The following is a 15,032-nucleotide window of genomic DNA, read 5'->3' as shown; positions in this document are numbered from 1 at the left end:
AGGAGACTTAGTTTGGCTAAGTACTAAGAATCTCAGATTAGGATTTCCATCAAAAAAATTAGCGCCGCAATACATAGGGCCATTCAGAATTTCTAAGGCGATCAATGAGGTCACCTATCAGTTAAAATTACCGAAGGGTTTAGGGAAAGTGCACCCAGTGTTTCACTGTAGCCTATTGAAAAAATACAAAGGTACTTTGGATGAAGGGGAACTGTAGTTGATTTGATGTTTTCTCCACAGGAAGAAGAGGAGGAGGAAATCATGTCAGGACCATAATTTCTGGGCCTGTACTCTGGCACCAGAAATCAAGGACGCTTACACAAAGAACTGATAAGGCACCTGCGGCTCCCGGCTCTGAAGGGAAACGGCTGATGTGCGAGCGGGAAAAATTGCGCGGGGGTTTTCTCTAGGCGGGAATGACTTCTTTGAATGTGGGAGGAGTGTATATAAGGGAGTCTTGCTGGGCCGACCATCAATCTCGGCTTTATGTGTGTCAAAGTGTTCTTCAGTAAAGTTTTCAGTGACAACAGAGCAAGCCTCTTGTGTTCATTTGGAAGCGGCTGGAGTGAGCTGACAGTAAACAATGCAATAAATGGTTGAGCTGTAAAGAATGGGATTCTAATCCAGTTATTTTACTGCAACTGTGTGAGCCATCCTACAACAGCTAAGACATAAAGCAGCTATCTCCAGAGTTATATGAATAGCAGAGCAGAGAAAAAAGGGAAAAATAGTACAGCAGCCCCCCCCCCCCCAGCTATCTCCAACATGTATAGATCTATATGCTGACCATCAAATGGAAATCAGAAGGAAGGTGGATTCTGGTAAAAGAAAAAGACATCCCTAGATGTATTTTGATACAAGACACTGGGTTACTTGAAGGTTCAATGTTCTTTTGTTTATGTATGCAAGGATCATTACTAACATTATTATATATGATTTAAAAGTTTTCTAAACTGCTAATCTTTTCAATGATGCAAGAACCAATCTCTGTTCCTTCCATGTTTTTCTGCCTCTGGTACCATATTTTCTGTTAAAGAAGTAACAACCAGGAATACAACTCATGGAAGTATGTGTGTATTATTAGAGAATCTAAGCTGTTGCTGTATTAGCCTATCAGTTTAATTTTTATATTCTGTGCTCATTGCTTTTTATATATTTTGATTATGTAACCCATTTTGCAAATCCTTTGCCAAAAAGGTGACCTATAAATGAATGGCTATGTTTATCTACAAATCAAGTGAAAAAATGCAAATAATCAAATAATGAAGCAACAAAAAATTCCTAGGTACATTCTATGACAGTTCTTACCAATTCAGTGCCCTTAGGACATTTTAGATTATAACTCCCATCATTTGGTCTTGTTCACTGGGACTTATAGGAAACGTATTCAAAAAGAACTGGAAGCTGCCATACCTAAGAAGATTTATTCTATTTTATTTATTCCCACTTCACAGAGAGCAACAATGAAGCTAAAGAGGAACTGTGAGTGCCACAAATAGGCTGAATGTCAGTCTTAAAATAAGGGTTTACTACCATAACCCCCACACATACACATATTTTGTGATCCTAAAAATATTTTGTGATTTCTTTAGAAAATTGTCTGGGATTTTTCACTGAGAAGAATCACTGACAGACAATATTTTCTGAAAGTCCCTTTATTCCAGAACTGGTGCTGGTCCATGAAATGGTGCTAGTGGTCTGGGGAAAATTCCCACTAAAGAAAACAAAAATTCTAGGCCAACGGGCCAAATATGGTGCCACTCTCTAGCACAACAGGGAAAAATAGCTGCTGATTGCCCATATTAGACAGTCTGAGAAGCACTGTATTACTTAGCTTCCCCATCAAATATATTTTCAAGAAAGCACAGATGATATGGTATATTAAGATGTCCATATACTGCACTTCTGTAGTCATAGATAAGACAGAGGAATCATCAGAAATTAAGGGGTCCTAGAATGAATCTGATACTGCTCCATAATAAAGGAGAAAAACAGATAGCATTCTTAAACTAACTTTTATGGTACTTCCTGAAGATGCAAGGCCTTCTGAGGAGTCAAGAATTTCAATGCTATCGCCCTCCCACTGCAAAAATCTTGTAACATATGCAGAACTGTGGCAGATATCCAGTGGATTATCAGCAGACATGGTTGCCTAGATATACAAAATCTGAAGATTTGTGTTTGGAGAACATGTAAGTAATGTTCTTATATTAAAGATTGGGGAAGGAACTGGCAAAGGCAGAGAGAGAATAGCATGGACTTTCCAATGAATTATTTGAAATCTCAATTATGAACTTTAAACTCACATTTCAAGCTCTCATAAATCATACCAATACCACATAGCCCACACAGAACAAGGTGATTAACCGAGTAAGGAATACCATCAAGTATAGAATGTTTTTCAATAAAGGGGGGGGGGGTCCATGACCTTTGCACTGGACATAAATATGACAGAGACAATTAGGAGAGAGAAATGAATGGCAGCCAGAAAGGCCACTGCAGTCTAAACATTAGGTCACTGCACATGGGTGATAAGATACAGAAGGAAAAGGGCAAAAAGAAAAAAATGAAAAATAACAAAAGAACTGGGAAATAGCCTGGATATAAGAATGAACACAGTGTGTGCAGAAAAGAGGGGTACATGTGTTAGGGGAAGGTGCTTTCCACTTTGGAGGAAGTTGCACCTTCTCCCAAAAAGAAACTCCCTTGATCTGCAGACTCAAAGGTTCATTGTCAAACCAGGGATGCCTCCATTAACACAGTAGATGTGTTCCAAAACTTTGTTTCTTTAACAAAAAAATTGGTACCAGAGGTAGAAATTCAATCAGGAACAGGTCTGCTAAATTCCAAAGATCTCCCTGTCATAGAATTAAAAATTAATAATGACTATGTTGTTGGAAGTCTGCAAAATCTGTGAAGAAATATTAAAATGACAACCCTCCCCCCCACAAAAAGAAAGAAAACAGGCCAGAAAGATCAAATTTTGCAATCTAAAAACTGGCAGTGACAAGTTTGCAACTCCTTGACTCTAAAGTGCACAATGCATGCTAATAATTGTTCACCAACATAAAAGACATGATGTATTTTTAAAAGGCTGTAGTACCAACATTATATTCAAAAGAAGTAAATGTTTAAGTCAAGGGTCATTTATTTAAGACAGTTTATTTTGTGGTACTTGTGTTTCATCAAAGAGTCCACCAAATATGTGAGGTGTAAAAGATAGGATGTCATTTTGTTGAAACTATCAGAACTACTTAGAAGAGATGTTGTAACAAATGCTCATTTCTTGTAAGATGAAGAATAGTGTACCACTTGTCTGATCTTCTTTTTGCAGACTGTGCTTATAATCAAAGCTATAACATAATAGTAAAACAACAATACACAAGTAATGAACATCTGGACAATAAGCTCAATGTGGGAGGCCCAGGTAATGTAGAACAACAGGAAACATTTTTGAAAACATGTAGCTACTTAGAAAGAAATGAGGAACAGCTGAATGCTACAAATAAATTCACTCCAACAAGTTTGCAATTCACAAGCATATGATAACAATCAAATGAAATTCACACTTATGGAACACAACAGAGCCAGGATCATTATCTCTGGTGAAAGTGGTAAAGCTGATGTAGTAATACAGAAATAAAAGTCTGATCATGTCCTGTGAAAGCATAGTGTGAAATCCAAAGATAGTGGCATCAACCACGAAGGCTTCTTATAGTCAGTAATAACTATCACTGACCTAGAATGCTTACAAAGACTTCCAGGCATCCAGAAATTTCAAATAAGAAAAAGACCAAATAGGTAGGCTTTGCCCAAGTAATGTTTCCCTTTCAACAACTTTTCTAGCTTTCCTTATGGTTAGTGATCTGTAGGCTTAACATACACATTTCTTTGAATAATATAACCACTCTACCCAATTCCTTTAATTGTATTAAGATCCTAATCATAGAAATTAGATAATCATAACAAGCCTCAACTTTTGATAGTGAAGCAACCCATTAGCTTCCTCTAGTTTAACTGGGCTCAAGATAATCATTATAAAAATATAACCCCCCACCCCGTTTAAGAAAGCAATAATACCACATAATTTTCAAGTCCGCAATTCATGATCAGCCATTCTTCATTGACCAGAAGAAACAGGAGCTCAGTTTCATTGCTTACAAAAGGCCCCAGGATCAATCCCAAGTACTGCCAGACAAGACAGGAAAAAAACTTGTCTGAAATGCTGCAGAGCTACTGCCATTCTGTATAATAGATCAAACACCATATAATTTTGTTCTCAAAACATTCTTTCTCCACTTTGCCAGTCAGAAGGCCAGCTCCTTGTTTCAATCACTAAATCACACATTTAGATTTGTCAGGAGCCCAACCAGGCTCCTCAGTAAGCCTATTACTGTTGCTTTGTTCACATGAAAAGCTAGGGGCCTGAAGTGGTGAATCCCTTGTCTGCATGAAGGGTCTTCATGTGATTCTAAATACATGAAGGCTTTTGGCTTCTGTGAAGAGCTTCCACAGACAGAAAAGTCTCATACTTGTTAGTTTTACATATGGAACAAACCAATGAACTAACATGCTCCTCACCTTCCATGTTTACGTAATTAACCTTTCATTTATTCAATTTGCCTCTTCCAGAGAATTGGGTGTGTATAGACTTTAGGATTTTTCTGTAAATGGTGCATCATATTAGAAAGATAATTAGCAAGAATTCTGAGATTTTTTTATTTTACTTTGGGGACTGCCTGTATTGGAAGAACCAGAGAAATAAAAGAAATAATGCAGCTTTTCCTTGTGCTTAATTTTAAGGAAAAACTACCCTCCAACACTGTGATCAATATCACTCTTGGATATTCCACTTAAACAAATCATGAACTACTCAATATAAATGAATTAAAATATAAAAGGTCCTATGAGAAAGGAAAGCAACATAAAACAAATGATTAAACATCAATAAATGCAGCTCAGCATTTGCCTGAAATGTTCTCTAACCAATGGCCTCAAGTACTCTTTATCTCACTATCTAAACACCATCAGAATGTCTAGCCAGAACTAAAGAGCTACAGCTCATGCTCTTTATCTGCCTGTGTAATCTTGTCACTTTTATCAGTATCTTTTTTCTTTTTGTCCATGGATATGCTTTCGCAAAAAGTCAAAATTGTTGCCCAAGAATAATTCAGAAAAGTGAACGCTATCTAGAAATTATGACCATGTATAGTACCTGCCTGAGCATTCAATTGGCAATATGAAAATTATAAGCATTATAAATGCTATGTTCATCTCATATAATTAGAACATGTATTCTCTCCTACCGAGAAAAGTATAAAGCTATGAAAAATAAGACCCACAGGGAAGCAAGGAAGAAGCGGAACAATCCATTCAGCCTGTCAGCCTGCACCAAATTCAATGTCAAAATAGTGGAAGTCACACTGATAGACCCCATAAGGATTGCATCAGGCATCGCCCAAATAAATTCCAATTTTCCTGCTATAGTACTAAAGACAGATGTGGAAAAGAATTCTTATAGAAAAAAATGAGAAGACAGACATATATGAGATTAATTTTTCCTCAAAAGAGAACAAAGAAGATTAACAGCTAAAAGAAAAATCAGCCCATGTGGGGGCAAAGGGGGGGGGGGGGAGAATTATAAAGATGTAAACCAATAAAGTGAAAAGAACAGACAGGTCAGAGGTAAAGAACACATGATGATTCTAGTTCAGATTAGAAGAAGGTATGAAATTTAGTTTTAATTCATATCTCATATCTGGCAACATGCAACAACATATTTAAATCACTTGAGATAATAACTGGATTCTGGATGCTCTAGATCAGCCATTTAACAATGTTCTGTGGGGATAAACTTAGGTTATGGATTAGGCAACCATATATACTCATCTGTACAATCTTGATAGGGACCATATTTTTTTTAAAAAGAAAGAATAAAAAAGAAAGAAGCCATATGAATACTGATATTTGAAAGGAAATATTGTTTGATATTCTTCCTAACCCTGGTGTCCTCCAGATGTTGTCAATTTCAACTCCTATGATCCCTCAGTCCTGGTAATTAGTCAGGGCTTGATGAGGAATAGCAGCTTGGAGATGGTTGCTTGATTTCAGCCCCAAACATTGTTTGCCTCAATACAGTAATATTACAAACTGCTTTTTGCTTATTAGCAAATATACTTCCTAATTATTGGGTAAGCATTATTAAATTGTACTGTGGCTAGCTGATATGAGAAAGATATTAAATCTATGCCTTCCTCCCTTCTCACCAGATAATGGCTTGATTGCTTATTCAGACCTTGCAACTTACTTGCATTTTGAACTTGTGGAAAAAGTATGCATTCTCGCCATTAGCATATATTCCCACATTCTTTCCCTCCAATCCTTTTTAGTTAAACCCTTTCCCCCTTGTTTTCTGCTGCCCAAGAAACTAGGACTCAGAGAAATGGGTTCAAATTACAGGAAAGGAGATTCCACTTGAACATTAGGAAAAACTTCCTGACCACAAGAGCTGTTCAGTAGTGGAACTCACTGCCTTGGATTGTGGTGGAGGCATCTTCTTTGGAGGCTTTTAAACAGTCGTCTGTCGGGGGTGCTTTGATTGTGCTTTTCCTGCATGGCAGGGGATTGGACTGGATAGCTCCTGTGGTCTCTTCCAACTCTGATTCTATGATTCTACACATTCCTCCTCTCAAGCATCATCATAGTACCATTGAAAAAGAATGTAACTTCACTTGCAATGTAATTTCACAGACTTTAAACAAATTAACGGAAAAACAACTGGTGGGGAAGGGAGAAAACAAACAAATGATCTTACCTGGTTTCTTCATCTATGCTCTGCAAAGGAAAAAAAACACAAATAACAAAGATTATGTTGAGAGCAATAAATATTGGTTTTCATTTCTTAGATTATTGTGAATACATAATATATGACAAATACACAAAGGGGCTGCTGTCTAATGATGAAAGCGAGGAATAACCCTATTAATGGAGGTCATCATCATCAGATTTCAAGTTACAGGCTCTTCTTGACCACAAGGGCATGATGAATAGCTCATTTATTATACTGGGCGTGCAGCCGTAGTAAGAGCATCTCCACAAGGAACATCTCTACTCTCATCAGTTAAGCACACTTTAGCCCTTCACACCAGATTTTCAGGTCATTCTGGCCAGATGGGAATGGCTCAGGATTTCTCCTTAGTGATGATAACATCTTCCCACCCTGCTATTGTGCTGACAGGTTGATAACACTTATCAGGTGTTTGGCCTGGCAGATGGCATGTAATTGCACAAGGCCTTAATGATACCTAGCTGTTCCTATTATGTGTTTGTCTATATGCCATGGTGCTTAAATAATAAATGCTTACAATTCCAAACACATTTCGCTGGTTGCTCACTGCCTTTGAGTAAGGCATGCAAATGAAAAACAATATAAAGGGGTTAAAATGCTGTGGTACAGAAAGAGCAGAGCAGTAAGAATATTTTGCATTACATTCTCGGAGAGAGAGAGAAGAACATAGCAATAATCAATTCTATGTAAATTGCACTGTGGAGTTATGCACGTAACATTTTCTGTTCTGCAAAGAAAAGGGCAACATTAAATAAGCTCTGATATCTGCTGGCTTTGAGTGTGTAATCAGGAAAGGATGTGAAATATAGACTTGGTTAATACTGAAATTAAATCAAATTGATTTAACTAGACATAAAATCATTATGTATGACATTATTAATCAAATACACCTACTATCATTATTATTTTATTATCTACCACTGGTAAACAACTGGTGCTTTAAAGGTAAGTTTAAGTATTACATGGGCGGCTTAGCAGTATTTAGCAGTCTCAGATTCAGTGCTGTATAGAAAGCAGAATGTCCCAGATTTAAACCCTGATATCTGCAGTTAAAACAATTTTATATAGTAAACTGTGGAAAAGACTTCTTTTGCCAGACAGCTTGAAGAGTGATGCTAATCACAGCAGATAACACTGGCTTACATAAACAAATGATATGGTATTGCAAAAGGTATAGTAGAGGGTAAGGCTATATATTCATATGATTAAGGGCAAAACATCTCACCAACACCTCATTCTCTTTATAATAGCCTGAGATTAGCAAATAGTCTTTATAATGTAGTGCTAGAACAGTACTATTTCATCTCTAATTTTTTGATGAAAATCTATCATTCATATTAGAGAAAAGGCATATATTCAACACTGTTGCAACTATGTTATTTCAATGCTGAAAGTGTAATCACCACAGAGTCTGAATAATGAAGAATTTATTGCATTCCAAAATACATTCAATGTTGTATTTATTTGCAAGTTTTTTCTGTCTGTATCTAGGTATTGCTTGAATTGCACTTTTGTCTAAATTAATTCTTGTATTTATTAGTTCAAGCATTATACCAATAGCATACGTAGCAACTTGGGCATTCACAATTTCTTTTATTTTTTTAAATAAAAAGGTATACTGCCTCGCACAATCTATGACAAAAGATATACAACCTCACAGAACACACAAGACATTATGGTAATGGTGATCAACTGCAGAAGATCTGGAAACTACCTGCCCTATTATGTACCGTCATCCTTGGACAAACATGGACTGCACCCATTCTTCTTAATGAAACCAGGAATGATTAGAAGTTTATTTCTAATTTTATTTCTGTTGGAGCCTGTGCAGGCACAGTAAACCACACGTGTGATTCACAGAGGCCACGAAGAAGAAACAGCATCCCTTGAATTCTCTTGAGATGCAAGTCTCTATTTTTTTTTTTTTTTTGGCTAGGAAAACTAGCAAGGGGAGGCCTATGGAATCCATAGAATACCATCCCCTGTGCTAATATCTACATTATCTTCCTAGGAGAAGTTTATTCAGAGTTTTGGAGTTGGGTGTCATCTGGATACTGATGATACCCAGCTCTATCTCTCTTTCATAACAGATGCCAGTGAGGCTTCAGAGTTTCTCTATCATGGCCTGGATGTGATTGAATGAAGTGCAGAAAAGAGACAAGTTCTGTTGCTCATTAGGAAAACTAATCTGAGATTAAGTTTACACACAGCTCTGACTGCAGTGGGTTAGTTGTCTTTGTACCGTTTTGTTTGGTACAGTAGCTTCCACCTTTCCAAGGGAAGTGAAAACTGGCCCAAGAGATTCATCCCTCAAATTCCTCCCAAATAGACAACTATAATGCATTTTATGTGGGGCTGCTCTTTAAAAGTGTTGAGAAGCTATTATTAATGAAAAATGCAAGCACCAGACTATTGAATGGTGTGCATTTTAGGAAGAATAGATAACAGTGGTCTTACAAGAACTGACCTAGGTTCCAATTTACTTCCTAGCTAAAATTAAGATGCTGATTTCCACATATGAAGTTCTAAATGTCTATGAATAAGATTATCTAAAAGACTACTACCCTGTTCAGGTAGCAATTACAAGTGACAGGGATTTCTCTGTAAAAGTATAAAAAATGTAAAACTCCCTTGCAAGGAAAATCACGTTTTCTCTAAGTTTCCAGTGCATAACTAAGATAGTGCTGTTGGCATGGACTTTGGCCCTGAAAATTGCTCTGGGTGTTTTAACTATCTGGTTTTAAATTAGTTTTAGGAACGTGAATAACTTTTAAAGCCTGCTTTTAAAAGTGTTTGCTCACATAATCTTAAAATGTTTTTTCCTTTGTACATAGGGGCCCTGGCACAATGAAGAAGCAATGCATAAACGCATAAATGCTTTCAATAAATAAAATAAATTATTTTAAAAAGTCATTGAAGACACAATGATACATGTAGAATAAAGCCCCTGAATTTCCTCTTGTCCATTGTCCATTGCGTTAGCACACTTCTGCAGGCTCTCTGCCTCTAAAGACATTTGAGAAGTAGAGCAATTATTAAGAGAGCCAGCAGTTCTTATTGTTATTTTTAAAAAGATATCAAAAAACATAGGGGCCCTGGCACAATGAAGAAGCAATGCATAAACGCATAAATGCTTTCAATAAATAAAATAAATTATTTTAAAAAGTCATTGAAGACACAATGATACATGTAGAATAAAGCCCCTGAATTTCCTCTTGTCCATTGTCCATTGCGTTAGCACACTTCTGCAGGCTCTCTGCCTCTAAAGACATTTGAGAAGTAGAGCAATTATTAAGAGAGCCAGCAGTTCTTATTGTTATTTTTAAAAAGATATCAAAAAACGAAATGTTATGGAACAGAATAGACAGGAATTCATACTTTTAATGAGATAAAGCTTTCCTGTATTTTATAATCCCCTCCTCCCCTTCGAGATGGTAATCATAAAATCTTGTACTCTTTTACTGGCACCAATACATTGAGTAAATATGGTACAGATATAATTGAGACATTTGTTCCCTTCTACTTCTATAAAAATCTTTCTGAACAGGCTCTTCATTTTCAGGTTGTTTTACAGGGGAAGCTCATCTATCATCACTGATGATATTCTAAGAATTTTCTCTTGGGAGTACATCTCAGCATACTCCACACCCCAGTGGCTATGCTAATGTGAATGGATGAACATGAGAGAGAGATGACCTGGGTACAAACTGATGTAACATCAATAAGACATCTCTCTTCTTTTGGGAAGGGAGATAGCAATATCATACTTATGGACATTAATTTGGAAGGATCTATAGGGTAAATTCAAACAAAATGAAATTAGATTTTCAATCTCTTTGGTTTACCAGTTTGCTTTCTCTCAAACTCTCATGTTGAAACAGCAAATGTGGAGGTCATAGAATCACAGAGCTGGAATACACTGCAAGGGCATCCAGTCCAAGTCCCTGCCATGCAGGAAAACACAATCAAAGCACTCCTGACAAATGGCCATCCAGTTTCAGATTTACTCATTTTGAATTTTGAAACTCCTATCCACATCTCTGTCCATCTTGTATCTGCAGGCAATTCACTTTTTTTAATTCAATGTTTTCAATGTTGGCTTGGAAACTGGCTCTTGGAATTAGCTCAAGAAAGCTAATGAACAACCTTTGCCCTGTTTGACTCCAGCATCTAATAGAAAAATACAGGAAATACAATCATTTCCCCAGACTCTATGTCACATTTTCTGCATCTAAAAATAAGTAAATGTTTTCTGAAAAGTCTACGTGTATCCTTTTTAATATATATATATATCCAATAAGTAATGTGTTATAAATTTCCTGTGCTTTCTGTTGTTGCTTGAAAAATGCCTATCTGTGGGAATATACTACTGTATATCGTTAGTGGCAAGGTCCCACACATCAGTCCCACACAACTGTATGTATTTAAACTAGGGTGGGCAACTTGTGACACTTCAGATATTTTTGGTCTGCATCTCCTGTCATTTTATACTACGAACTAGACTATCTAGATTTTCAATTCAAAATCTGGAGGGCAAGAAGGTCTCAAAAACAAAACTATTTTTAAAAATTCCCACAGGCTACACTAATTGGAGTGATTTTGAAGCACACCCATAGATCAAGCACCAACTGTTATGTGAAGGAACCAACTGTCAATGGTCATCATTACATTTATATATTGAACCATTTGAGATACCAAAGGACTTTAGTTTCTTTCAACCCATTGATAACCTAAAGAAGGGTAAAATGGAATCAACACTGCACGGATTAACAGGGATTGCTGACATGTCAGCATTTCTTTGGATATGTCTCTTTGGATCTGGAATCACTTTTATGTCTTCAGAAGTCTGGAGGAAGAGACATTCTTAAACCCAATGATCACTACAAGTAATTTCCTTTCTAACAGTAAAAAAAAAATCTGATCTAAAGGAAAGCTCAACAAAGTCACCATCCCTCTATCAAACACCAATAGCAACTTTCCCAAGACGAGATAATCAAAAGATACTAAATGGATTCAACCTTTACTCAAAGACCGGTGGTGATGGTTGGGGGGGGGGGGGGGGAGACAAAGAACAGAGTGACAATTTGAATGTGAGTTCTTTCTTAACCTAGTTTCTTGAAGTTATAATTGGTAGAACTTCTAGGAAGTGACTGAAGTTTTCAGTATGGTAAATGTATTTCTCTGGAAAAGGTATCAAAAAAAAAGAGTCTAAGATGGGAGCCATATAAAAAACAATGCTTAGACTTGCAAACCTATGCTGAGACTATGCAGGCCTTCTATCCAAACAAAACCAAACCCAGATATTATCATAGCAACAACACATTGTTTATCCTTTGTGTAAAACTCAGTGGGTACTTCTGTTTAATATTATTATTTGAATAAAGAGGCAATATATGAAGTCATTTTTATTAGCAACTTAAATATACTGAGATCAGCATCAAATATATCACAACAAACACAGGGGACAGATGAACAGTTGTTTTGAATTTGCCTATGCTATCCAAAGTGTGTGTGTGTGTGTGTGTGTATCTATCTATCTATCTGTCTATCTATCTATCTATCTATCTATCTATCTATCTGTCTGTCTGTCTGTCTGTCTGTCTATAATCTGGACTTATACTTCAAAACCTACTGAACCTATCTTGTTTGTAATCTGGGGACTGCCCGTATACCAGTCACAGAGTGTCACTTGTGTTATAGTTGAGCCAGTAAGTAATGTTGCAAGCAGTAGTATGAGTGTACCAGTAGGGGGGGAAAGGGCTAATCGCGAGCAGGTGCCAGATGGAAAAGGATCCAGGATATACTAATGGCACCTACTGATGAAGACACATTCAAAGGGTTTTCAAGTGACAGGGAGTCATTGAGCGAGGAAGGAGATGTGGTGGATGGGAACAGTGGCACAAAGAGGGTTACGCGGGAGCACGAAACAGATGAAGAATGGGAGAGGAAGAAGATCCGCGATATACTTACTGCTCCCACAGATGATGAGTCGTTTATGGGTTTCTCTGGGAATTATGGATCTGGGAGTGATGAGGATAGGGAGAACACATTGGACTGGACTAAGGTACAAGAGATAAGGGATATATGTGCAGAGCCAACTTCTAGTGACACGTTAGTGTGGTTTTCAGGACATGAGGATTGGCAAATGGGAGATACATTCGAGTCATGGGGAAACCTAAGTCTTGACAGAAGATGGAGGAACTGGAGAGATGGAAACAGGGGTTCTTGTGTGAAGACAAGGACAGCTGTAAGAGATGACGATGGGGTGGAGGCTAGCTCATCATCGGATAATGATGTGTAAGTTAAAAGTAGGCTCTGAATGGGGAATCTTTGCAGAAAGCAAAGTGTCAGTAATGTGTGGATTTGTCGCTGCCTGTTTTCCTGTTGGGTTTTGGGTTTGGGTTCTACAGCCTGGTGTTTGTGGTTCCTGTGAATCTTCAATTTGGACTGGCTTATCGTGAGTGTGGCTCTCTCCCTTCCTGGACTCTTGAACTGATTCGACTACGGCTCTGTTTGTCCACCTTGGAAACGACATTTGGATTGGCTTATCGTGAATGTGGCTTTCTCCCTTCCTGGGCTCTTGGACTGATTCAACTACGGCTCTGTTTGATCACCTTGGAAACAATGTTTGTTTGGACTTCTTCTACGGCGACTCTGGGACTTCGGCTGGCTTTGACAACTCCTCTTGAATTTAACTCTTTTGGTGCAGTGCTGTCTGTTGGAACTCTTTCGTTACAGTGCTGTTTGCTTGCTGTTACTTTGACTGTGTTTTAATCTGGGTTTTCTTTCTGTTTAATCCGGGTTATTTTCCGTTTGCCTTTTGGAGCCCAGTTTGGGCAAGTTCTTTGAGTTTTGGCCAGAGACATTGTAGTTAAGTGTCTCTGAGCATATTTTGTTTAGCAATAAACCTTTTGTTGGACTAAATGGTGTGTGTGGCTCTTTAAGGCCTCTGTGTCTTGACAACTTTTTTCAAAATCTGGTACAAACAGGTCTCCATAGTTTGGAGGCTTCTTGTGTATTCCACAGAGTTGAAACCTGGATCTCTGCCTTAAGTTTTTGCCTAACTGGAACCAACCCTGAGAAATATATCCCTCTGATCCAAGTTCTCATTTAATATTATGTTGTTTATATGTACATTAAATATGCAGATGCAGAATATAATTTTCTATATTCATCATTCAAAATGGTTTTTACATTATCAAAAACATTTATGGAAAAACATTTTGTCAACTAAAGATGTGTAAATCCATTAAAATTGTAAAATTCATAATATAATATATAATATTATATTATATAATCCCAATTTTTTCTGGAAAAGTTTTTAAAAAATTATGGAATGCTTTGTTTTACAACAATGAACAAATTATTTAAGACAAAATGTTCATATATTTACTTCCCTTATTTCTTAAAAACTACATGGCACATAGACTTTGATGAAAAATAGCGTACAGTATCTCACACCATTGCAATTCTTGGTAATAGTTCCCTATTCTCAGAGGTTTCGTTTGTTTCCTTTTTTTTTAACATTGTTTTTATTGTGCATTTTACAAGCAACTTGTATCTTTCTTATTACAGCCAGTAGTCTTTTTCCCCTTTAGAATAAAAAAAGTATCTTTTAGATACCACAACCCAAATACCAACATAACGTGTATGAAAAACCAAAGAAGAAGAAGAGAAGATAAGGGGAGAAGAAAAGAAAAGAAAAGAAAGAAAGTAAAAATTAATAGTAGATATATACATATCATTTCTCAGTTGCTATAAGTCTCTGTGACTTCCAGAGCTCTGGAATTGGTCCTCTTTATATTTCGCCATAATCATATAGTTTACTTTTATATTTAAAAGAAACGGTTTAACAGCATTTGTTATTAATGTTGTTTTTATTCCTAATACTTCCCCAGGAAGTTTCCTTAGATCAATTCTATGTGAATGTTTATTTTTCCTTTTATTAAGTACTCTTTCATGGGTCTCCAATCCGTGCTGTTTTTGGGATTTCTGTTTTGTGCTAACCTCTGTGTCAATAGGTCCATATTCATCACATCCATTACTTTACTAATCCATTTCTCCATACTAGGCACTTCCTTTGTTTTCCAGACCTGTGCTAGAGTTATTCTTGCCGCTGTGGTTAGAAAAAATATTAGTCTATCTGTATTTCTATCTATCTTTGGGTCAGTAATCCCTAGTAAAA

At 36.9% G+C, this 15,032-nt stretch overlaps 1 protein-coding gene across 1 annotated transcript in view; it reads right to left on the bottom strand.

Annotated features, from left to right (window-relative positions):
* The window catches only part of trim44 (tripartite motif containing 44), a 177,485-nt gene that overhangs the window by 96,410 nt on the left and 66,043 nt on the right, over positions 1-15,032 (bottom strand). The window contains exon 4 of the mRNA XM_008105909.3: positions 6,815-6,834. Coding sequence (XP_008104116.2) covers positions 6,815-6,834 — 20 coding nt within the window. The remainder of the gene's footprint in view (positions 1-6,814; positions 6,835-15,032) is intronic.

The sequence above is a fragment of the Anolis carolinensis genome, chromosome 1, assembly GCF_035594765.1.
Source record: "Anolis carolinensis isolate JA03-04 chromosome 1, rAnoCar3.1.pri, whole genome shotgun sequence".
Taxonomy (NCBI): domain Eukaryota; kingdom Metazoa; phylum Chordata; class Lepidosauria; order Squamata; family Dactyloidae; genus Anolis; species Anolis carolinensis.
The sequence above is the reverse complement of the archived record's forward strand: the minus strand, read 5'-3'. Positions and strand labels throughout refer to the sequence as shown.